The sequence below is a fragment of the Octopus bimaculoides genome, chromosome 10 (genome assembly GCF_046866305.1).
Source record: "Octopus bimaculoides isolate indiv1 chromosome 10, ASM4686630v1, whole genome shotgun sequence".
Classification (NCBI taxonomy): domain Eukaryota; kingdom Metazoa; phylum Mollusca; class Cephalopoda; order Octopoda; family Octopodidae; genus Octopus; species Octopus bimaculoides.
Window position 1 is genome coordinate 70,524,134 of NC_142937.1, and position 25,821 is coordinate 70,549,954.

General features: G+C 35.5%; 1 protein-coding gene across 5 annotated transcripts; it reads right to left on the reverse strand.

The window, feature by feature from the left end:
- Positions 1–591: 591 nt before the first annotated feature.
- Positions 592–24,303, reverse strand: LOC106867519 (uncharacterized). Of its 5 annotated transcripts, none has more exons than XM_052971273.2 (4): positions 23,723–24,303; positions 16,140–16,275; positions 10,193–10,293; positions 592–6,318 (listed from the first exon to the last, which is right to left on the reverse strand). In XM_052971273.2, exons 3-4 carry the CDS (start codon positions 10,266–10,268, stop codon positions 5,417–5,419), a joined length of 978 nt encoding a protein of 325 aa, XP_052827233.1. In that variant the 5' UTR covers positions 10,269–10,293; positions 16,140–16,275; positions 23,723–24,303; the 3' UTR covers positions 592–5,416. The 5 variants fall into 5 exon arrangements, with proteins under 5 accessions (XP_052827233.1, XP_052827234.1, XP_014767893.1 ...); XM_052971274.2 differs by lacking the exon at positions 23,723–24,303 and adding an exon at positions 22,707–23,328; XM_014912407.3 differs by lacking the exon at positions 16,140–16,275.
- Between the last annotated feature and the right edge of the window lie 1,518 nt (positions 24,304–25,821).

The following is a 25,821-nucleotide window of genomic DNA, read 5'->3' on the forward strand; positions in this document are numbered from 1 at the left end:
AGTGTAAGCTATGGACACATAAGCGGTGCAGCAATATCAAAGGAAGGCCAACTAGGAAGATAGTTTTTGTATGTGGCAGATGCTCAGAAACAATAAATACTGAAAATGTGCAGAAAACAACTTTTGCCACATTCCAGAGAGAAAAACTAGAAGTGGTTGATAGCTTCCATTACCTAGGTGACCAAGTTAGTAGCGGGGGAGGGTGCGCTGAAAGTGTAGCTGCTAGAATAAGAATAGTCTGGGAAAAGTTCAGAGAGCTCTTACCTCTGCTGGTGACAAGGGGCCTCTTGCTCAGAGTAAAAGGCAGACTGTATGATGCATGTGTATGAACAGCCATGCTACATGACAGTGAAACATGGGCCGTGACTGCTGAGAACATGCGTAAGCTCACAAGAAATGAAGCCAGTATGCTCCGATGGATGTGTAATGTCAGTGTGCATACTCGACAGAGTGTAAGTACCTTGAGAGAAAAGTTGGACCCAAGAAGCATCAGTTGTGGTGTGCAAGAGAGACAATTGCACTAGTATGGTCATGTGGCCTTCAAGTTTTTTAAAAATATTTAAAAGAGGAAAAAAAAAAAAAAAACAGAGGCTCAGCATAAGAACTTTATTTTATGAAAAGATATTCAAATTGAATATCATCAATGTAAAAAATGATGAAAGCCCAGAAATTTTAAATTCAAAACAGCTGTTGGATGACATAAAGGAAGATGTTAAGAACATAATGAACCTGAAGAAGTATCTCGTATTTATAGAAATATTTGTTATATTTATTGAAATATGTTAAGGTTGGTTGACTTTTGCAGAAAAAAAAACAGGTTGACATTTTAGTTATGTCAACTAAATTATGGCATATTCCTGGATTTTGTTGGATTAACCAATGCCATCTTGAAGGATCTAGGAAGTATATGATATACAACTATCTGCTGATTAAATATTTTTTCAGTACAAATAGGATATATACATAACTAACTCTTTTAATGCTAACCTACTTGAGGCCATCTTATTTTGTGATATGAATTCTTGTTTCAAAGTGATCTAAACTAAAACTTACCATCAAAATTTAATATTGATTTGTGCTCCAAACATCAGCTTAATAATGACAAATTTATTTTACTAAATACTTCATTATTTTCTAAATTAATTGAAACAAAGGCAGTGTATTTCAACAGAAATATGTTAATAAAAGGGTGAAAGTGATCTAAAAAGTTAATTACAGTGATCTAAATATCTGAGATGAGTTGTGAATTAGGACTATAATTATTTTAAATCATTCTCATATTCACACTACCTCCCAATCAGTAAAATATAGGATTCCTTATGCAAGAATATATAAAATGTATCCAGGAATAAGATGCCTGGTATGTGTTGTGCATGACTGGATCAAAATATAGTTTAGTTATAACTATTGCAAGAAAGTCACTCAAACACATTTGAATGGACTCGGGGTAGATGAGGTCCTAAAACTCTTTAGCTGCTTAGAGAAGGTAATTCCATACAATTCCTGCATCCTGATAACTACTGGGTGCTTGTTGCACCAAACCAATACATGTTTGAAGACTGAGAAAGAGTGGGACTGACGCTACACTAATGATGCCAATTATAATGATAAACCCCTGCTGTCTTGTTGAGCATTAAAAAAAAAAAAATGGCTGAAGGAATAAATTCCTACAGAAAATTCAGAGGGAGATATGTGGTACTTCCTGTGGCTCTATGGATACTGCAAATGTTTTGACTTGTCTTTATGGCATATCCATGAGTGGAGAAGTTGTAAGTATACTTGGGGATATTCTCATATATGAAAAACGCCTCATGTGTGTGTGTAGGCGCAGGCATAGTTGTGTGGTAAGAAGCTTACTTCCCAATCATATGGTTCCAGGTTCAGTCCCACTGCATGGCACCTTGGGCAAATGTCTCCAACTATAGCCTCAGGCCTATCAAAGCCTTGTGAATGGATTTGGTAGACAGAAACTGAAAGAAACTTATCGTATCTATGTGTGTGTCTTTGTTTGTCACCCCCATCACTGCTTGACAACCGGTGTTGGTGTGTTTATGTCCCCATAATTTAGCAATTCAGTAAAAGAGACTGGTAGATTAAGTGCTAAGCTTTAAAAAAAGTCCTGGGGTCAGTTTGACTAAATCTCATCTGATCTAGGTCATTCCATAGGACGTCCCATAGAGGTTTCAGTTGCACATACTATAGGAGTCACAGGGCACTGCTCCATGTGGTCCCGCAGTTTTCCATCTAATTAGGAATATTAGGGTCTCGTCCATTCTCTTGTATTCAAGATCCTCTGCATGACATCCTGCTAATTCAAAGTCAGGAATCTGATCTGTTAGGTCCTGCCGATAACTAAATCCACGCCCTGCTGCTGACGCTTCGATTTATTGCCATTAAGGTTTTGTCGGTCTCCTACCCTTCGACCTGGATGGCCTGGTAAGACCTGCCTGAAGATTTCTCTCCCTCCAGCATAGCTCTCTGAATCAATGGAGCACACAGGCACTTCACCGCGATAAGGTACTTGTTGAATTGGCTGTTGACTACACATTAGTTCTTCCGCCCTTTGCCGGGTCTTATTTTTCATCCCACAGGATGTCCAACAATCACCCTCCTCACCAAGCAAGCTTGATGGAGTTGCCAGTTTAGTTGCTGATGGCCTGACCATGCGACAGGATGTACTGGGTTACATGTTACTAGTGGTGCTTGAGAGCAACCTGACAAGCTGTTTGACTAAAACCCTTCAAGTAGGTGCTCCAACATGGTCACAGTCAACTGACTGAAACAAATAAAAGAAAAAAAATATATATATAATACAAAGAATATATATGCATGTATACACACATATATGTACATACTTACATCTACATGTGTATATAGATGCATATCAAGGTACAGGACATTAGAACAATGAACTACAGACACCGGAACAAACACATAGGAAAACAGATAGCCACTTGGAATTATTTCTTCGTCAGCTGCCTCTATTCTAACTAGACGTTTCGAATATATATATATATATATATATATTTACACACACAAAGACTTTTGTAGTTTCTGTCGATAAAACCCATTCACAAAGCTTCAGTCAGACAAGGGTTATCATAGAAACATTTGCCCAAAGTACTACACATTAAGACTGAACCCAAAAAGCAAGTGGTTGGGAAGCAAACTTCTTAACCACACAGTCATGCCTGCACCTGTTCCTATCAGCTTGTGTACACCTATAAATTATTATGCAAAATCAGCCTGTGTCAATTAGAATAATCAGCCATTTAGGGAGAAAGGGTTTAAATATAGGCAGTGAGGTGGCAGCAATGCATTTGTAAAATACCATTCTCTGAAAGAGTGAACAAAATGTTTGGAACCATTGATTCAGTGCTTCTCACAGAACATGGAGACTATTGTTATCTTGGGAATAGTAACATACATTCTTCTATTCTTAATCTCTTATTGATGAGATTGGACCTTATTACATTTACTACAGTGTCCATAGGGTAACAATTAGGTTATTTATTATGTATACAGAATATCATATGGTCATAGTTGTACTCATCGCTATCGTTGGCTGATAGGTTGTGCACCACTAGACGTTTCTATTGAGGAACATTACAGCATCATAGCTTAAATAAAAAAAAATAAACTAAAAAACTTTGGCTTTTGAAGATCTTAAAGCAACACAAAACAATGGAGAGAAAGGCCGGTCTACCTAAAGTTCAGATTTCCAAATGAACTAGTCATTAACATTAAGCTAATTAATATACTTTTCTCAAGACCAATGCCAACAACAGTATACCAGGAGAGTTGATACAGAACCAAAACTGGAATCAGGAAATGACATCATGATATAAACTGATATAAAACAGTAATATGTTTATATAATTAAAAAAATAAAATATTTGCCTTAAGATTACTTAATATTATTTAAGATTTATTTGATTTTAGTTTAAGTTTTATTCTCAGAAAATATTTTTTCCACAACTTGGGAGGTTATATGTAAAATAGGTTGCATTTAATGGAAGTCGCGCAGAATGTTTATATATTGATATATAATATTTCTACTGATGATTACTTCCCTTAGATCATGAAACAAATAAAAATGACGGCTCGCACGCGCTCTCACTAAAATTCCTGTTCATTCATTCCATGCTAGCAAAGATTAAATGTAAAGATAATGGAGGCAGGATTTTTACAGTGGATGCCTTTTCTGTTGCTAACCCTAACCTATAGTTCTTTACAGATTGTAAACATTCACACAAGCAAACACACACAGAGATCTAAACAGTGGTTATATGCACCACAACTTTCACCTACATGCACACACACACACGCACACGCACTAGGCTTCTTTCAGTTTCAGTCCCACAAGACATTTGTTGACCTTGGAGCTTCAGTAGAAGACACTTGCCCAAAGTGGTACACAGTGAGACTGGATCCAATGCTATGCAGTTGAGAAGAAAAATTCTTAACTACACAGCCATACCTACACACACACACATTCTACTACACTCCTCTTATATATATATATATATATATGTATATATATATATATATACACACACAAATTCTACTACACTTCTCTTGCCATCTCCTCACTCCTGCACCTTCCTTGCACACAGTATGAATACACATACACAACCCTCCCCCTTTATACCCATTTCATTACATGAATACACTCCAATACTTGCTCACGTCCCTAGCTCTCCTCCCATTTTACCCACATCCAATATGAATTGCATTCGTATCTGAGCTCAAACATCCTCAATTCAATTTGGGTCTTTTTCTTCCACTTCCATTGTCTCTTTTATCCTCCTCCTATACTTTATTCTTTTTTTTTGTATATTTCTTCCGATGAATGACTAGCATCCAAAACGTCCAGAATCTTTTATTTCTTTTTAAGCATTAAGCTAATGCATTTGCTAAAACTCATCCTTCTTGTATTGTCTTCTTTCATGATGTGCATGTGTGTGTATATTTCAAATTTTGACACAAGGCCAGCAATTTCAAGGGAGTAAGTTGATTACATTGATCCTGAAAGCATGAAAGGTAAATGAACCCTGGTGGAATTTAAACGCAGAACATAAAGACAGACAAAATGCCATTTTGCCTGGCATGCTAATGATTCTGTTAGCGCACCACTTTTATACATACATGTGTATGTAAAGAATATTAATATTAACCAACTGTAAAGCTATAATCGTTTTTTTTTTTTTTTGCAATGAATATATACACTGAACAGTCTTAATGGGTTTGGATGTGTGAATGGTTATATGTATTGGTGGTGGTGGTGGTAGGGACATAAAAACAAAATTTTAAAAATAAATAAAAACCTTTAATAAATAAGTTAAGATGGAGCCAATGTCATGAAATGGTGAAATAAATGATTCTTTTGAAAATTATGAAATGAGTTTTTTTCATCTTATGCTGAAGAATGAGGTTCATTTTGTTGTGGAATCAGTGATTCTGTTCTCTCTAAGTTTTGTTCAGTGATATCAAAGTCAGGCGGTAAAGGAAAAGAGGAATGGGTTGCTGGTTGGGTGGAATTGGAAGAGTCCATTAATATAGCCAAAGATTGAGTTTGGTGCTGTCCTTGGTTCACAATGAGTGGAGTTTGGTTACTGACAGCTGTACACGTGTTGTCTGGGAGGACAAAAAGATCATAAGCAGATTGACGTGACCATTTCCTACAGCATTTTATTCCAGAACATCGATAACTTGCTAAGTTGTCATTACATTTGAAAACGACCAAAACAGCTATGATACAGAGTGCAACTAAAATAGTGCAAATAACTATTGGAAGAACAGGAGGACCGGTTTCAATTTCATCTTGTTTATGGCCATTTGCCATATCTGTAACAATACCAATGCAATTGGAAGTTAAAGAATTGGGATCCACAGCTTCTGTCAAACACTGATCCACAATATTAGTCCGAGCACAGAAATTATAATAGACACCAGATATAAGATCTGAGATTTCATAAGTGAGGTTTGTGATTCCAGGAATCTTATAACACGTGTCGCTTTCATTGGTCCAGTATTGTAATGTATATTTCAAGTATGGATCATATTGCCATTCCGATAGGTTAGAGTTCTGTAATGTTATCCGAAGCTCAACGCTGTATTCAGTGATTCTTCTGGGAGTCAGAACTAACAGGGACTCACAGTGAGGGCCAATCCAACGGTCATGGCAGATACATTCTGCATGTTTGAGGACTCGGTCATCCACTTCAGACAAAAGAGTCTGACATTGACCTCTGTTTTCACAATGGAAATCTTCACAAGGGTCATCAGTAAGGGCAGTTTCATAAAATGTTAAATTTTCTGAAGAGAGAAACAAAAGTTTTTGAAAACAAACATCTGTTCAATAAGAAGGATATCTATAGTTAAGTATTTTAATAGTTAAATATGGCTACATCTCCACATTAAGAGGTTACAGTTCCAGTACAAGGGACATGTGATTAGAATGGCACATGAAAGAATCACAAGATGGATTCTTCAATTTCAGCCAACCGACAGGAGACCTAGGGGTATACCAAGACTGAGATGGTTGGATAATATCCACAGTCTCAGTTGGTCACACTCCCTATGGAGGAGGTGCCTTACTCTAATATTCCAACAACCCTCTCAGAAAAAGTGAGCAGAGAAAATGGACAGATGGAAATATGGTTAAGTTATATATTTTATAATACAAACTACTGATAGCATTTATAATTGAATCAATATAAAACAAAAAAAAAATGTGAAATGTTAGGATTTTCTTTTAGGTTAAAGCTGCTGAGAATATTGACATAAAAACTTCAGTTAAAAATCTATATGGTACACAAATCTATGATACAATTTCAGTTTACATGTGTAGCAAGCAAATTTTCAGTACAGATGCATATACATGCATTCAGTACAGATATGTAGCAAACTATACTTTTAATAGATATATAACAAACTATAGTTTTACTACAGATGTATATATAGCATATTATACATTCAATGCAGATATATAGCAGGCTACAGTTTTAATACAGATGTATATATTTCAAGCTATACATTCAATGCAGATATAAAGCAAGCTATAGTTTTAATACATGATGTATATATTTTAAGCTATACATTCAACATGGATATATAGCAAGTTATAAACTCAATAGATACAGCTACTTCTCCACATTAAAAGGTTACATATATATATAGTGGGTCATCCCATAAATAAAGGGGCATTTTCCTTGCTTCTGCCATAATCTGTCTATCTTGTTTACTCTTGAAGAAGAAGAAAAAAAAAAAGAAGGGAGAATAAGAAGGAATGTAGGTAGTATGATAGTAGTGAGGTGCTAGATGGCCAAGTGACCTAAAAGTGGCTCATTATGGATTATATCAGTGATTGGGACTGTTTTTTAATGAATTCTTAGGAGTGTATCATTTTTAATATTTGCGTATGAGTTTGTGTTATTTGGATATGTCATTTGTTGTAGACGTGTTCAAAAGGGGTCTGCATTTTGTAATAAAGATAGGTTTCTTTATTAGCCACACAGGGCTCAACACAGAGGGGACAAAATACAAATGTAGAGTTTTTCTTTTCGAGGGGGTCGAAAACAAAGCAGAAAAAAAACAAAAGTGGGGACAACGATGAAAAAAAACATCGCAAAACGTTTGGGGTATTTACAAAAAATACGAAATAATACAAAAAATTCCCAATAAATGGGGAGGTTATCCGTGGAAAGAAAAACCTACGAAAAGACCACGGTAACCTCGGTCTTTAGCGTCACAGTTTGTTAAATAAAATTTCTTTTATTTAAGCAAGAAACGTGAGTAACTCTCTGTTTACAAAATTTTAAAACGTTTTATAGAATCATGGTCAAGGTGGCTTCGTCATTTATACGTGCCATTCTTGCTACATGTATCCATCTTTTTTCGAAACATTTGCTAGACAACACTTGCCTCTCTACTCTTACATTCCTTTTCAAGTGATACTTGAAAAAGTTGATGAGAGATTGACCAGAGAGGAAAGTATTTGTCTCTAATCCTTTCAGACGCGTCCACCAGATGCATTCTTTGGCCATAGCCACAAGTACGATAAATACAGCTCTTCCTTCCCGTTTAAAGGAAGGAGGCGTGACGATATTGACGATAGACTCGGTTGATAAACCGACTCGTCCCACACGCGACAGCAGTCGTTCGACATAAGCCCACAGCTCCGAAATGGTTGGACACTGCACGAGTGCGTGCAGAACGGTTTCATCGCTCTGACCGCATCTCGGGCAGGTCGGCCCCACATTTCGCGAGCCGTGTCTATAGAGCTTATCCCGAACGGGTAGCGCCTCTCGGTAACACTGCCAGGCCAGGGATCTCTGGAAGTTGTCCATAGGTCCCGGCCTGAAAGTCGTCCTGAACAGGCGGGTCAGGTATTCCTCGTCGACGCCCAGGTTCGCCCCGAGATCGTCGTCGTACCTGCCCTCCACTAATCCCCTATAGAATGACTTCGTTGTGATGCAGCCGCTCAAGGTCGACCCGGGACGGCAAAGTTGTTGCAGAGCAACGCGACACTCACGGTGCCATTCGCCATTCCTCGGCCTCTTTTTGATCCACGACTGCAGCTCGGTCATGGAGACGAGCTGCGGGAAAGCGCGTCGCACAAATGGCGACCACACCTGCTCACCGTCGTCTATGTAAAGCCGGAGATGTCGCAGTCTCAGCGCATGTCTGCGCATCATCAACCACGGCATGCCCAGCCCTCCTTTCAGCGGGTGTTGGCAACAAACGGATCGCCTCACCATCGGAACGCTTCCTTTCCACAAAAAGCGGAAGAGGATGCGCTCCATTTCGGTGTCTCTTTACTAATTCGTTGGCTACAGGTTGTATTCTCCCTGAATTGGTAGAGGGGAAAAATGAAGGCTAAGCCCACTGCTATAATCCATAACAAGCCACTTTTAGGTCACTTGACCATTAAACACCTTACTACTATCATGCTACCTACATTCCTTCTTATTCTCCCTTCTCTTTCTTCTTCTTCCTCTCCACCACCTTCTTCTTAACTTTACCACTATTGCTGTTTAGAATTTTATAAACAAAACATTCAAAAGAAATTCAGTCACTACTACCATCCCACAACAGGTCACTTTCAGAGCACTTGACCATTTAACATTCTTATCCTCTTCCTCCTCCCCTTCTTCTTCTTCTTCTTCTCCTCCTCCTGTTTCTTCTTCCCTACCAAGAATTCACAATGACCTCAAATCCACAAGAGTAAACAAGAGACAGAAACAGGCAGAAACAAGGAAAATGCCACTTGTATTTGAACTCTATGCAAATATTCTTTTAAAAAACTTTTCTTTTAATTTTTCCAAAATTTAATTGTTTTCCATACTTACAGCTGAAAAAATCTCAACGACTGAAACCGGTACTGAAATGTTTTTTATAAAATTATTTGAGCATTTTCTACCTTGACTTTTTTTTTCCATATATACCAACTCATATGTTCCTTTTCAACCTTCTACATTATATATATTCATATATATATATATATATATATGATGGCCGTCCACTCGTGACCAAGGAAGACCATTGCCGACCTTCAGGAACATTGTGCGCTCTAGGACTAACTTATATTTCGCATTTGCGGCTCCATTGGTGGCTAATGAGCCTTGCTCTTGACAAGCATACACGACTGCAAACATTGCAGACCAAGCTTTCCCCATTCACTATACGAGCCGTGCACTTTCACGCAGCTCGCTTAAGTTCTTCATGCTGGATACATGCACTCTCAAAAGTGTCGATCCCCTCCTTAACCTGTTATATATATAGCAACCTATAGCCTCAATGCAAATGTATACAAGCTATAGTTTTATTCAGCACATTATATCTTCTAAGTGGCTGTTGTTGCTTAGCTCCAGGCTGACTATGACTGAATAGAACTATGGCCATCCTTCCTGCTTGTATATGAGGGTCCTACTTTCCAATATATTGTTCATTAATTATATGACACAATAATATCTGGAGAAAGTTTGACTGCTATTTCTAGCAGGTTATGTGAATGTTAACAGGTAGGTCAGTTACTTAATATAACTGAGGTAAGTTAGTTCTGATTCATCTGATTGTTACTGCAGAAACGATTCTTTGAGTAGTAGAGTACTATTCTCAAATTCCTTTAGAGTGATGCTCCAGCACAACCGCTGTACACAAACTGAGAAATAATAAAAAGAATAGCTACCTGCAAACACCCTTGGCTGACAATACAATAGACACATTACAAGACACAGAACTAGTCTGTTAAAATAAATATTCATTTTCTTTCTGTGATTTCTTCAACATCTACAAAAGAAAAGAAAAGAAAAAAAAGAAAGAATTAAGAAAAAATAACTGAAGATTTTGTTTTGTAATTTTTTTTTCTTTTACTTATTTAAAATAGAAAATTTAAAAACAAACTTTCCCCATATTCTTCAAGAATTCTTGGAGACACATTTTGGGGTTTCATACATTCTTCAAGCATTAGTGACTTCTTAGATACAGAGAGGTGGACTGGCAGAACCATTAGAGTGTTGGACAAAATATCTTGTGGCATTTGATCTGCCCTTTAACGTTCTGAGTTCAAATCTTGATCTGCTTTATTCTTCAGGATTGACAAAAGTAAAGAGCCAGTCATATACTGGGTTGATTTCATTGACTTCCACCCCACCTTCACGAATTTGTGGTATTGTATCTCTGTTAGAAACAATTACTGACTCCTTAGATGGAAAGATTTACAACGAAGACAAAATAAGACTAGTAGTAAGAAACTCTCAAGCGAGCTGAACAGCAGAAGGTTTTCACAGAAGAAACCCCACCCAGGAAAGTGTTTAAGCCTTTGACTTCTTATACTCTAAAAGGGGCCAGGTCACATCGAAGTCATGAGCCCTGAGTGCCCTTCTGATGACACTTTTTAGCCACTTGGATATCGGAGAATAGTGCATTTGAACCACTAATGACATTCATGCCTTCCTCTGGAGAATTTAAAATGCAAATGAAGGGAACTGTTTTGTATTTAGTTTGCAAGATTTTTCATGTGAAATTGTGAGTTGAAACACTGTGTTGTATCTTGGTAGGGTCAAAATACCAATAATAAACATATTCACTAGTTTTATATCATTTTATTATTATTAGTCAACTAGTTAATCATTTGATCACTTAACTGATTAATTGTTCAGTCAAGCAATCAAATAATTGATTAGTTAATTGGTTAACTATCTATCCATCAGTCTTCCCTGCTTAATATTTCTGGGAGGGTCATAGGGAAAGTCTTCAGGCACCTTCTCCATAGAGTCATATTAGAAGCAAAAGTCATTAGACTTTCCAATTGGACTCTCAAGCATGACCAACTGAAACAATGGATATTATCCAATCCTCTCTCTCTCTCTGTTGTCTACCTCTAGGTCTCCTGATGGTTGGCTTGGTTTCTTCCAGTGACATTCTAACTACTCTTAATGGTTAACTAGTTGACAAATATAATAATAATAAAGGAAGTGAAATACAACCAGTGTGTGTGAGTGTGTGTTTCTTATTGACATAATGCAGTGAATTACATTTTCTGTAATTTTTCAGTTTCAAAATCTTCTTTCAAAAACTTTTTGGGATTTATATTCTCAGTATTTTTGAAGAACCATTCACTTCAAATGCTTCATTCACTTCAAAAGAGGTAAATTTGAAAAAAGTCAAAACTGAAGAATTACACAATGGATTTTTTTGTTTTTTTGCAGAATCATAATCTACAATGCTTAGAACATTGACATCTGAAGAAATTGTAGTTTTTGGTGGACTAATTAATTTTTGACTGCTTAACTGAACTGGATAAATGAGTTCTGGTTGTCAGTTCCACTGTTCTAGTTATCTAGGGGTCAACAGTTCAACTACGAAGATCAGTTAATTTAAGAAGATAATAATAGGTCTTGGTACAACAGCTCCGCAAGGTTTTAATTGAAAACAAATTGAATATGTTGTATAGACATGTTGTATGTGATGTATAAATCTTTTTCTTTTATGGCTTTCTCTTGCAACTTGAAGTAGTTAATAGAACAAGCATTACCGAATGCAAAAGATCAGAGTCGCATTATTTTGATTAATACTTCTTTTTATTTTATAGAGATAAATAATTACAATTGCAAAATATATATCAAGAGTAATCCCCCAATGTTCACTCTTAAAGATTTGTGGTATTGTATCTCTGTTAGAAACAATTACTGACTCCTTAGATGGAAAGATTTACAAGGAAGACAAAATAAGACTAGTAGTAAGAAACTCTCAAGTGAGCTGAACAGCAGAAGGTTTTCAGTGAAGAAACCCCACCCAGGAAAGTGTTTAAACCTTTGACTTTTTATACTCTTAAAGATTAAGCCAAGGCAATGTAATGAAAAACATTTTCAAGTTTTTTTCCTAAAGATAATGTAAATAATGTAAAGATAACTTGTCATGAAGAGATGACAAGAATTCCTTAACTAATTCAAAGTATTCTAAGGAAAAAGTTTGGATAAATGATTTAAGGTCATAAAAGCGAATAATGCTGTGTCTATTACATTAGTGTCAGAGACATTTCAACCACTATGAGACAGACAAGGTTGTGAGTGACATAACTTCATGGGGGCAGCGTAAACGTCACTAAAAAACATGGAAAAATTGTAGTTTTTAAAACCTTGATTGGAAATTTCTAGAAGCGTCCAGAAACAATCTTTTGGAATAATTTTCAGTCAAAAACCAAGATGGCTTTGGCTAGTATATTTTTCAACCAATGAAATGAGTCCTTTCAAATTAAGTTTGCTTTACTTGCAAATCACTGCCAAAAGAACTTTCTTACAAACTAACTCTAGTTTATTTTCATTCAATAATACTTTGCTAAAACGCTTTTTACTACAACTGCATTCTTTAAGGAAACCAAGATCTTTTGAAATGTCCTGTTAAATAAATTATCAGTGAAATTAGTGGTGATGAGGCCAATATGTCATAATGAATTACCAAACAAACTTGGGTTTCACAATCAGAGCAGCATCTTCAATGATGTTTATTAAATAAGAAACCAATGTTCCAAATGAAGTCCACATTTTGCATCTTTGAGAAATACACTCCTTTGTTATTGGCCAGTCTACCTAACCATAAATAATTTAGGGCTAAGGTTATCTATAAAGATTTTGTATAGAAATTATAGCCAGCATTGATTTGTTACAATGTTTAATAGCATTAGCACAGTAAAACACAATATTGACTTATAGAGAGTGTAATATAGTTTGTAATATATTATGATTGCATAACAAAATACGGTGCCTCTACAAGTCATTAATTCAAGTTTGGTACTGCACACTAAACAACATAGGTGACCTCCTGAGATACCGAAACCTGAAGGACCACAAATCACTTTCAAAAAATTTCTTCATTCAATTAAAAACATAGTCTTAATAAGAAATAAACAAGGCTAGGTCACTTCCAGAACTAAGAAGGATGTAGGATGTTGATTCATTCATTTTGCAGACTCATTGTCTATGAACCTTAAAATATACACATTCAAAGAAATTACTGCTTTCTTGTGCACTAGGAAATTTCTGGTTCTGTTCTACTGGAACACAAATATTGCCTCTCCGCACCAATTCTTGTACCTCTAAGCTTATTTCACAAGTCTGTACAAGCATGGCTGTGTGGTAAGAAACTTGCTTCCTAACCACATGGTTCCAGGTTCAGTCCTACTGTGTGGCACCTTTGGCTAGTGCCTTCTACTATAGCCTCAGGCTAACCAAAGCCTTGAGTGGATTTTGTAGATAGAAACTGAAAGAAGCCTGTCGTGTGCATGCATCATTGTGTCTGTGTTTGTCTCCCACCACAGCTTGACAACCAGTGTTGGTGTGTTTACATCCTCATAACAGTGGTTTGGCATCAAGAGAATGAAAGAATAAGTACCAGGTTTTAAAAAATAAGTCCTGGGGTCAATTTGTTTAACTAAAACCCTTCAAGGTGATGCCCTGCCACAGCCACAGTCTAATGACTGAAACAAGTAAGACACAAAAGATAAAAGATAATATGTGTGAATATTTATACACATACATAACTTTACTAAACTATAATCAGGTGTGGCTTTAACAGGTATTACACACCTCCATAGATGTGTAATACACAGAAACTGTAGCCAAGTGCATCTTGTCTATATACTAGATATGTAATACTTAGTACATACCCAGTGTAGACACACTTAGCTACAATACATTTGGTGACACTTTCATCCCTTATATAAATAAATATACTGAACATCTTCAAATTTATATTAAACATCATTTAATAATATAATCCTTATAAAAATATGAAATAAATTATAATAAACGTAAGAAAACAAAATCAACACCTAAGACAATACAAAATTATACCAAAAGGCCAAACTATTACACACCATGTGTGATACTATGTCAATGTAAAGGTATGTAATACACCAACACACCTAGTGTATACCTGAAGTAAACATTACTGATTACAATTTTAGTATTTTTATACACCTATATAGGTGTGCCATACTCTCAGTATATACCTGGAGGTAGTTTAGTATAGTTACATACCTGTGCAGGTGTGTAATACACTAAAACTATAGTTAAGTGGTTCATCTCCGGGTACATAAAACATGTGTTTGTGTACTACAGACCAACATAGGTGATGAAATAGCACTTTCAGAAATTACTTTTATTGTCTAAATAAATTATGCATTTGTAACTGGTTCTAATTTATCATAAAATCTTGTCACACTCTTACACTAATTAATGATTAATTAAATCATCACCATTCACTGTGGATTGTATATTAACAAGGGTGTACTCTATGTGGTCGCTGGAGATGCTAGAAATAGTAGGCGAATATCTCAAAATACACTTATGAAAGAAACAAACCATACTGCATTGACTGAAAATAAAAAGGAATTGTTCTTGTGTGTTTATGTGTAACTAAGTGGTATGTGTGTGTGTACTCATTTGACATGTGTAAAGCTGTGTGCATGTAAGTACCTATGTGTATAAACAGGTATGCATTTGTACCTAAGCGGTATATCAATGCGAGTGTGTCTGTATGTATGTATACTTATCTGGACCATGTATAAGCTGTGTGTATGTGTGCATGTACCTAAGTGGAGCTTGTATAACTATGTGTATCTCTATGTAATATGTGTATAGTTGTGTGTGTGTGTTTGCACTTATGTGCTGTGTGCCTAGCTGCATGTGTACCAAAGTGGATTTGTTGGCACTCCATCGTTTACGACGTCAAGGGTTCCAGTTGATCCGATCAACGGAACAGCCTGCTCATGAAATTAACGTGCAAGTGGCTGAGCACTCCACAGACACGTGTACCCTTAACGTAGTTCTCGGGGATATTCAGCGTGACACAGTGTGACAAGGCTAACCCTTTGAATTACAGGCACAACAGAAACAGGAAGTAAGAGTGAGAGAAAGTTGTGGTGGAAGAGTACAGCAGGGTTCGCCACCATCCCCTGCCGGAGCCTTGTGGAGCTTTAGGTGTTTTCGCTCAATAAACACTCACAATGCCCAGTCTGGGAATCAAAACCGCGAGTCTGTTGCCCTAACCACTGGTCCATTGTGCCTCCATGGCAATGATATATACCTTTAGCAAACTTACAGTTACAAACAAAACTAATCTCACTATATAAGGAGTGTGTTTAAAATTCAGATTGAAGAAAAACCACAGAAAATCAATCAGCTGTTGGAAACATTGGTTTTGCACTCGAATCAGAACTGGGAATATGTTTAGCAAATAAGTAAATATAATACTAGAGTGAGGAAAAAGTTTGTGCACCAAGTTAAGCACTATTTTAACATGGCATTATCTTAAAAATAATGCTGTGTTAAAATAATGCTTAACACAGCACACAAACATTTTCCTCAACCTAATAATTTTCTCTTTCTCTCTGGCCAGATATTTCCTCTATAGCAAGACACCTGTCTCCACCTATGTCTCTCTGTCACTAATCTTCATCATCTGACATAAGATCACCTCCTCCAATGTCCCCTCCCCTCCCAAAATTCCTTGTCTTGCAAGATACTTGTGGACCCTGTCAGTGCTGGTGCCATGTAAAAAAGCATCCAGTCCACACTGTGAAGTGGTTGGTATTTGGAAGAGCATCCAGCTGTAAAAACCATGCCAAAACTAACCTTGCCTGTGATGGTGCCATGTAAAAATCACTGAGTCCACTCTGTGAGGTGGTTGGTGTTAGGAAGGACATCCAGCCATAAAACACATGCCAAAACAGACACAGTAGCCCGGGGTAGTCTTCCACCTGGTCAGCTCCTGTCAAATGCCAACATGGATGGAAGACATTAAACAATGATGATGATGATTTCCATTAGTGTGCATATATGTAAGGGAGAGACAGTGCATGACTTAGTGGTTAGGGTATTCAGCTAACAATTGTGAGATTGTGAGATCAATTGCTGATGAAGCATTGTGTTATTGAGCAAGACACTTTATTTCATGCTGATCCAGCCCTTTCATCTAGCATAAATGGGTAGCACCTGTATTTCATTCTGTGTCATGCTGATTCTCCCTGAGAACTACGTCTGAAGAGTGCTCAGCCACTTGCACATTAATCTCACAAACAGGCTGTTCCATTGATCAGATCAACTGGAACCTTTGTCATCGTAACTGACAAAGGTTCCAGTTAAGGAAGAGTCAGAGAAAGGCCAAGCCACAAAAGCACAATGAAAATCTCTGACACATCCAGAAGGAAAGAAAAGTGAATGTAATGTATTTTGCAGATCCTTGAATGACTAAAATTGTTCTTCTGTGAAGTAACTGGTGTGGGGGGGGGGGGAGGCAGAAGATAAACCTATATTTCATTTTACTCAATATACCAAATAATATTTATAAAAGTACTATGCCATTTTAAGGTTACTCAGAGCCTTCTAGTTGTGCAAAAGGCTTTGTCTTTCATAGATGCTATTCTACATGTATACCATATTATATAGAAGCAAACGAACATTATTTTTCCACATCACAATATCATATCACTGAATTATTAATTAAACACTAACAGGCAAAGTATTATGGCAATCATTATTGCAATATTGATTAACACTAACTTCTATTATGACTCTTTTCACATCTAGGATGCTTCATAAGGCTATTAAATCGATCCACTACTTGATTGCTACTTTATTTTATCGATCGTGCAAGGATTAAAAGTAGCATTGATCTCAGTAGGATTTGAACTCAGAACATAAAAGGCAACAACTAAAAAAATACCACAGCCATTTAGTTTGACATTCTAATGATTTTGGTAATCAGAAACAAAGTACACCATTTATGTACATTACCATCGTTATTCCATACTGGCATGGGTTGGTTGCTTTGATAGGATGTGCCAGAGGATGTGTCAAGCTCCACTCTCTACTTTGGCCTGGTTTTTACAGGTGGATGCCCTTCCTAACACCAACCACTTTATAGCATGTACCGGGAACTTTTTCCCTAGCAGCAGCACTAGTGAGGTTGCCATGCAGATTGTAATACTATCCACTCTGAGGGGCAGCTTTATGCTAGGCAATGAGGAGCAAAAGTATGAGAAAAGGGGCAGGGCAGAACAAGTTTTTGCCATAGAGATGACATATGACTACACACATTGGAGAAGTGAATGTGGTGGGGGAGAGATTAGGGTAGGGAAAAGATAAAATGGAGGTAATGTGAGATCTGTGTAGATCCTTAACATACAAAGTGAGTAGAAGAATATGAAAGTAGAGGAATTGAGAGCAAGGTTGGTGAAGTTGCAAGAAGTATGGGAGAGTGAGAGATGGGGAATGGGTGAGAATGTGGATATTATGAATGATGTGTTGAGTCGATGTAATGTAGAAGGTAGAGAAGTGTAGGTGACAACTGTAAAGACTGGGTAAGGGATGGGTGTGACCTATTATGATATGGCCGAAGAGCAGTAGAATAGTAAAGAAGACACGGTAGATAGGTGAGAAAGAAAGAGAATGAGGTAGAGGAGAGAGCTTAAAGATACTCAAATAAATACTGCAAGGCAATTCGCAACCATTATTGACATACGAGTTACCATGAAACATAAATTGCATTCCAGAACTTATGGGATGACCTGATATATATACACATATATATATATATGTATATATATATATATATATATGCATGTATATATATACACATACATATATACACACATATATACATATATATATATATATAAATATATATATACGTACATATATATATATATACATATATATACGCACATATATATATATATATATACATATATATATGCACATATATATATATATACATATATATACGCACATATATATATACATATATATACGCATATATATATATACATATATATACACACATATATATATATACATATATATACACACATATATATATATATACATATATATACACATATATATATATATATACATATATATACACATATATATATATATATACGTATATACATACATATACACATACAGATACATACACACATATACAAATACATATGTATATACATAAATACATATATATCTACATACATATATATATACATAAATACATATATATCTACATACATATATATACATACATATATATATACATACATACATACCCATACATACATATATACACATATATACATATACATATATACACATATATTCATATACATATATATATATACACATACATATATATATATATATATATACACATACATGTACATATATACACATACATCCATATACATATATATATATATATATATATATACACACATACAAGTACATATATACACATAAATACATATATAGATATACATACATATATACATAGATATATATACATACATATATACATAGATATATATACATACATATATACATAGATATATATACATACACACATATATATATATACATATAAATATACTTACTGATATTATATATACACACACAAACATGTATATATGCATAAATACACATATGTATGCACATATACATACATATATGATTGCTCAATACAAAGCTTGACCATCTCAGTATACATGAGATTCAGTTCTGGCACAAGATCTTAAGTGTTTTTTTTTTTAGACCAGACAAACTTTTAAGAACACGTCCACATGAATTGCACACTAGTTTTTGTGCAGCTTGAAATGAATGTAGCGCCTGATTTTGATGAATTTTGATATGCTTATTCATATCTCCAGAAGATTTGCAAATCCTGTGGCATTGATGTAAACTGATAGATATGTTGTATAATCTGTACAAAGTTCTAATGTGAGATTTAAGTCATCTCAGACAGGCAGTCTTTGCAACAAAATTTACAAGTAGAAAAAATTCCACCAAATTCATATTCCCTTTCTTATTTTCTTCTCAATATTTACTGGTATTAAGATGATGAACCGGTAGAAATTGTTAGGATGCCAGGCAAAATGCTTAGTGGTATTTCATCTCTCTTTACATTCTGAGTTCAAATTCCACCAAGTTTGACTTTGCCTTTCATCCTTTTATGGGTCAATAAAATAATTACTGGTTGAGCACTGGGGTCAATGTAATCAGAGATATGTTTGTCAGCCATGCAGACAATATGTCCAGACCAGTGTAGTTGATTTTCCAAAATTATTGTCTGGATGGGACAAATACCGGATGCAGCTAGAACATCAGAGTCAAAGGTGAGTGAATTCCATTTAATTTTCAGAATACAGCATACACATTTTTAGTGGAATCATTTCAGGAGTCAGAAGCGATGCTTGTAACACATTCAAATTTCAGAGTAGTTATAGTATGGAGAATAACAACAAATTATTTATAAACAGATAGTTTTGTTTCATTGTTGATATTTTTTTGTGACCAAACCCAAATCTCTAAACTACCAAAAGACTTTGCTGTCTTTTGAACCTTTAGAGGAATTTCTGAATCAAATGTTCTATCTTCATTTACTGCACTCCCGAAGTATGCGAAAGATTCAACAATTTTAAGATTACCTTTCACATATATTTTGGGTTGCTACACAACTCAACTAGGTGGAGATTGATGGAAAACTACCATTTTCTTTAAATTTCTAGTCAAATCAAAAATATTACATGCCAAGTTAAATGCAGAAATCAATGATTACAATCCGTGCTTCATACAACTAAAAAGGTCACAGTCATCAGAATATAATAATTCTTTATTAAAAAAATGGATACATTGCCCATAAATTTCATCCCTGCTAAATTAAAGACACTTCCTCATTCTTGTCTTGGAGAGCATGGCAGCAAAACATACTGCAAAGAGAGTAGGTGCATCAAGGTCTCCCTGTTTCACACCACTCTACACTGCAAATGGCAAAGACAGCATGCCCCCAAAATTTACTTTGGCTTTCATGCCTTTACAAAGAGCTTTCACAATATTTACAAACTTTTAAGGGAATCCTAATTTAGACAAACCCAACTACAAGGCATTCCTATTAATAGTACTGAGATCACCAAAACAATATATATATATATATATATATATATACATATATATATACACACACATATATATATGCATACATACACCAATAGATAGAAGATCCCCTTCAGTCTCAAATGATCTAGAAAGTTCCCCTCTGAGGTACATGTCCAGATAAGACTTTTTGTGAAAGACCATCAGTCACCCATGCATTCCAGCCTCCCCTCTCCACACCACCAATGTTGTCCAAGCAAAAGACAAATGCCAATAGAGCTGGCACCAGTGACATTGCAACTCATTTCTACAACAGAGTGAACTGGAGCAATATGACCTTAAGTGTCTTGCTCAAGAACATAGCACACAACCCAGTCTGGGAATCAAACTCATAGCCTCACTTTTACCACTGAGCTATGTGCATTCACTCATGAATACATATGTATATATACATACACACTGCTACTTTGGCATTTGATCTACAACAAAGTGCAATTACTTTAGGTTACTTTTCAGTTTACTTCCCAATTTCTAAAACCCCTTAAGATGTTGGTTAAAGATTTTTACAATGTGATCAGTAATGAGACGAAGGTAGTTGCATTTTTACGAAGAAATGGCCTTTTAGATGATGAAGAAAATGTTGCACTATGCCATCGAGGTGCTGGAGAAATGAAGGACGCTCAAAGAAAAGGGAAAAATGGTAAAATTTTGGCAACTTTATGTTGCAAAACTCTCAGCTGCCAAACTTGTGTTACCTATGCACTTATTTTAATCATTATATTGTTTATTATTGGTTTCATATTATCATTTACTAAAACATAAATGAAACATGGTTTCATTATTTTTTAAATAATAAGTTTGAAAAAATACATTTACAATGCTAAGTATGTGCAAAAGGGTTTATAAAAATTTTGAATGGCAATTTGATAATAAAAATGAAATACAAATTTGAATAATTTCAAAGATGAATTAAGCAAATATCTGCTAGAAACGCATGAACATCTTAAAGGTTTTTAGAAATTGAAAATCTGAACAGTAACCTAAACTAATCGCCCTTTCACGGGCCAAAGTAGCACCACATATACACGAGTTGTACATACATACATACATACAAACATACATACACATGTAATATATGCATTAAATCAAACGCATTGCTGATTGGTACCGATTATTATTTGCTTACCTTTCACTATTTTAGAACATTAAAGTTTGTCTCATTCTGTTAGGCATCTTTTATGTATAAAGTTCGAAAAATTGCTGAAACGATCTTTGCAGACAAGAAATTTGTTACAGTTAAGTAGATCACTAAGTCAGAAATTAAATGAAAATATATTTTAGCATTTTAAATTTCTACCCTGTCACCTTTCAAATGTTTGTTTATCTTTTGTGCCGGCCACAACCCTTAGCAAAAATACTTCCCATTCTTGATACAATCCCTTTTTTCGTAAATGAAAGAGAAATAAAAATACCATATCGAAATTAGTACCTTACATTCCTTTAATCAAATGTTGTCGAAATTGACTTTCCCTTTCATCTGGTTGAGATTGATAAAGATTTAAACAGCCAGTAGCGTGGTCGATTGATTTTCGTCTTGCGAAAAAGTGGATTTAATTTTGTCAAGTCAACAAAAGTTTTAAACTGTATCAAATATCTAAGAAGAGTAAAGTTCTGGCCAAATGGTAACCATGACATGGTATTCAGTTCTGTTATTCTATTATCGGTGTCAGCTAGATGCTGTGGTCATGCTGGGGCACTGCCATTTGCTCTAATGCTTGTTTTTAGACTTGCAACTAGGTCCCCCCGGCAGAGAAGCGAGTTGAATAGAGCTGTCCTTCTTTGCGTTTCTTACCATGAACATGTAAATAACATTTACTGTATAAATATACTTCATGAAAAGGTATGAATGTCTCAACATCTCATTACCGATCTCTGATAAACATCTGTCAGTAATATATTACTTATTCCTAATCTAACAAGGCTAACGTGGGTTCCCTTAGCTACAATGTTGTAGGAAAATAAAAAAATAAAACGCGGTTTTATTAAAGTACGAAGCTAAAGAAGTAGTTTACTGGGGTCCTTAAGAGCATTAGTAATGTAATCAGGAACAGAGGATATTAACAATCAAACAACAACAGCAATAGGAGAGAAAATACAAATTATGAAGATTTACCTAACATCAACAATAGAGCAGAATGATAAAATACATAATACGTTATTCAACGATAATCGCATAGACACACACACATACTAAATGTTCATGATTTAATATTTTACCTGTAATATACACAAATAAGTTTTTTTTGTGGCGTTTCTCCCGCTATTTCTCTTCCTCTTCCTTTCTTCTTTCCAACATTAAAAAGAAGCACACCATATGTGCATAAAAATGCAACAAATATGCACACTTAAACACGTGATAGGTTTGAGACTACAAAACATTAAATACACACACACATATATATATATATATATACGTTGGAGTGAGTGTGCATAATATTGTGTTGTTGTCGCTATGTGAGCAAGAAAGAAGGAACGTAAACCATTGAACTACCCAATATAGTGAGAATTACAGTCAGAAAAGTTAGGGTTTGTTTTATGCTGTGTCAGTTTTGGTCTTAGATAATAGACGATAACAATAAACTATTTTAATGTATAAAAGTATGTGTAGATAGGTTAATGAGGTGTGGTGAGCTAATATATATATATACCTTATATACCCATACATACAGAAGTGTGCTACCCGGCCTTTGTTTCCTCATAACTTTCTACAAATATATATCTTTTGGATGACATTTTTGCAGAGAATTATATTTTAAAATATCTATTTTTCAGAAAGTTATGAAGAAACTAAACCAGGAAAGCCTACTTGGTCGGAATAGCTGTCCCTCGAAGTCCAACATCCTCACAGGAAAGGCAAAGGATATGCAACTAAGGGCCAGATTTGTAATATATTTTGAAAGAAAAAAAATCAGAATCGCATTAAACAAAAAACAAAGGAAAATATTCCATGAGGTACAGGACTTCGAGGGTCAGCTTTTCTCAAACTCATAAATATCGGCTACTTATCTACCTGTATATATATATATATATATATATATATATATATATATATATATATATATATATATATATATATATATACACCAGAGTAAGCACATGAGAAACAGCTTTTGTCATATTTTCGCTGCTTTTAAATAAAGTATATATATATATATATATATATATATATATATATATATATATATATATATATATATATGAGAAAAGGTGAATGGAAAATATTATCAACTTACCTGGCGGTGTGTAGTACCTGCAGTGCGTTACACAGTGTTGCACTTTGAGGCAAAATGTGTTTCTTCCTAGGTTTATTATTATTATTATTATTATTATTACACATTCTAAACAATAGGCGCTGAAAAGCTCAAGTCTTTAGTTAAAATCATTCTACCTGTTCCCCTCCCGTCTCTCTGTCCCGGGATATTATTTTGTATTATTACTTCTTCCACCCACCCCGCTTGTCTGCATGACTAATGTAGGTCAACTTAAGATTTGATATTTGCTTGTTTTTTGGTTTGTTTGTTTGTTGGTTTGCAACAAGTTGAGGTAGAGCTCGCAATGACTGTGATGATGGCGATAGTGGTGGTATAGGTGATAAGGTGGTGGTAACAGTAGTGATAGTGATGGCGATGATGGTGTTGCTGATGGTAGTGGTGGTCGTGGTGGTGGTAGAGGTGATGATGGTGTTGGAGGGATTTGCAGTAGTGATAGAGTTGTTGGTGGTGGTTTTGGAGTGAGCGTTGTGTACTTAACCTCTCTAACTATAGTTTCTGCTCACACCACAACCCAAAACTCAACAATACCTAGACGTCTTGGAGGGGGAGGAGGGAAAGGAGCAGGCGGTGAATTACGGGTTTTATTTATATGTTTATTTATTGACAAAGACGATGATAAGAGTTAATCCGGAGTTTTCAGATTAACTTCAGTATTTTTTATGATTTAACTTCAACACAACCCTGATTTGCAGTATTCCATTTGTGACCATCCTCTTTATCTTGCACTAACTTATCTTCTGATAGCTTTGGTGTGGATTTAGTAGACAGAAACTGATAGAAGCCCACCGTATATATATATATATATATATATATATATATATATATATATATATATATATATATATATGCATATACATACATTCTTTCATTGTTTTTTACGTTGCAGCCCTAAGGCAGTGGCTATACTGGAGCACCTCCAGTGTAATAACCTTTTCAATGGTCAATCTTATGGGATTGGTTATATATAATGGAACCTCGGTCTATGAATTTAATTCGTTCATGAAGGCTGTTCGTTATCGGAAATGTTCGTAAACCGAAACTATTTTCCCAATAGAAAATTCAAAAGAAGGCACGGTAAATTTGAGCTAGGATGTGCACTGAGCGAAAGCTAGCAAGTGATGCTCTCCTACTGATGCTCCCAGCTTCTGACAAACTATTGTTTGTCGACTTTCCTGATCGTTACTCGAGACACCCGAGGCGTCTTAGTTCGAAAAATTGCTCCTAAACCAAGGTGGATCTTTCTGATTTGGCGGGAACAAATTTTTATCTGTTTTATTTAGTGTGTTTTCTACCGAAACACTTCAAAACTTCGTATACTTGTATATTTTGTCTTATAGAACAGAGAAAAAATTTTATATTCGAAGTTATTTCATGTTAAAAGTTGTCGGATTTCGGTAATTTCAACCAATCACTGACGTCTATTGAGGCGAAAACAATTACTGCTATGGATTGTCAACAAAACGTTGTGCGGTGTAATGGGATCTTTTCCCTTGAATAAAATTAGTGCCGTTGTTTGTCAACAACAACTATCGGTGGTACTGTTATTTATGACATCGTTCGTGCGTTTGTACTGGTTTAGCTTTAGGGTTTTAGAGTTAGGGATTTAGGGTTATGAGTATTTTTGCCAAATTTGGTGAAAAATTTGTTGCGGTGTATTGAACAGATTTTCACCAAATTTGGCAAAAGTACTCATAACCCTAATCCTAACCCTAAAACCCGAACCCTAACCCTAAAACCCGAACCCTAACCCTAAAACCCTAAAGCTAAAGCCAGTACAAACGCACGAACGATGTCATAAATAACAGTACCGCCGATAGTTGTTGACAAACAACGGCACTAATTTTATTCAAGGGAAAAGATCCCATTACACCGCACAACGTTTTGTTGACAATTCACAGAAGGAATTTTTTCACCTCAACAGACGTCAGTGATTGGTTGAAATTACCGAAACACGACAATTTTAACACGAAATAACTTTAAAAAGATAACATTTTCTCAATAACACTAACAGTAAAAGATGTCTTATATGACATATTCTACCAGTGTCCCAAGTTTGAAAG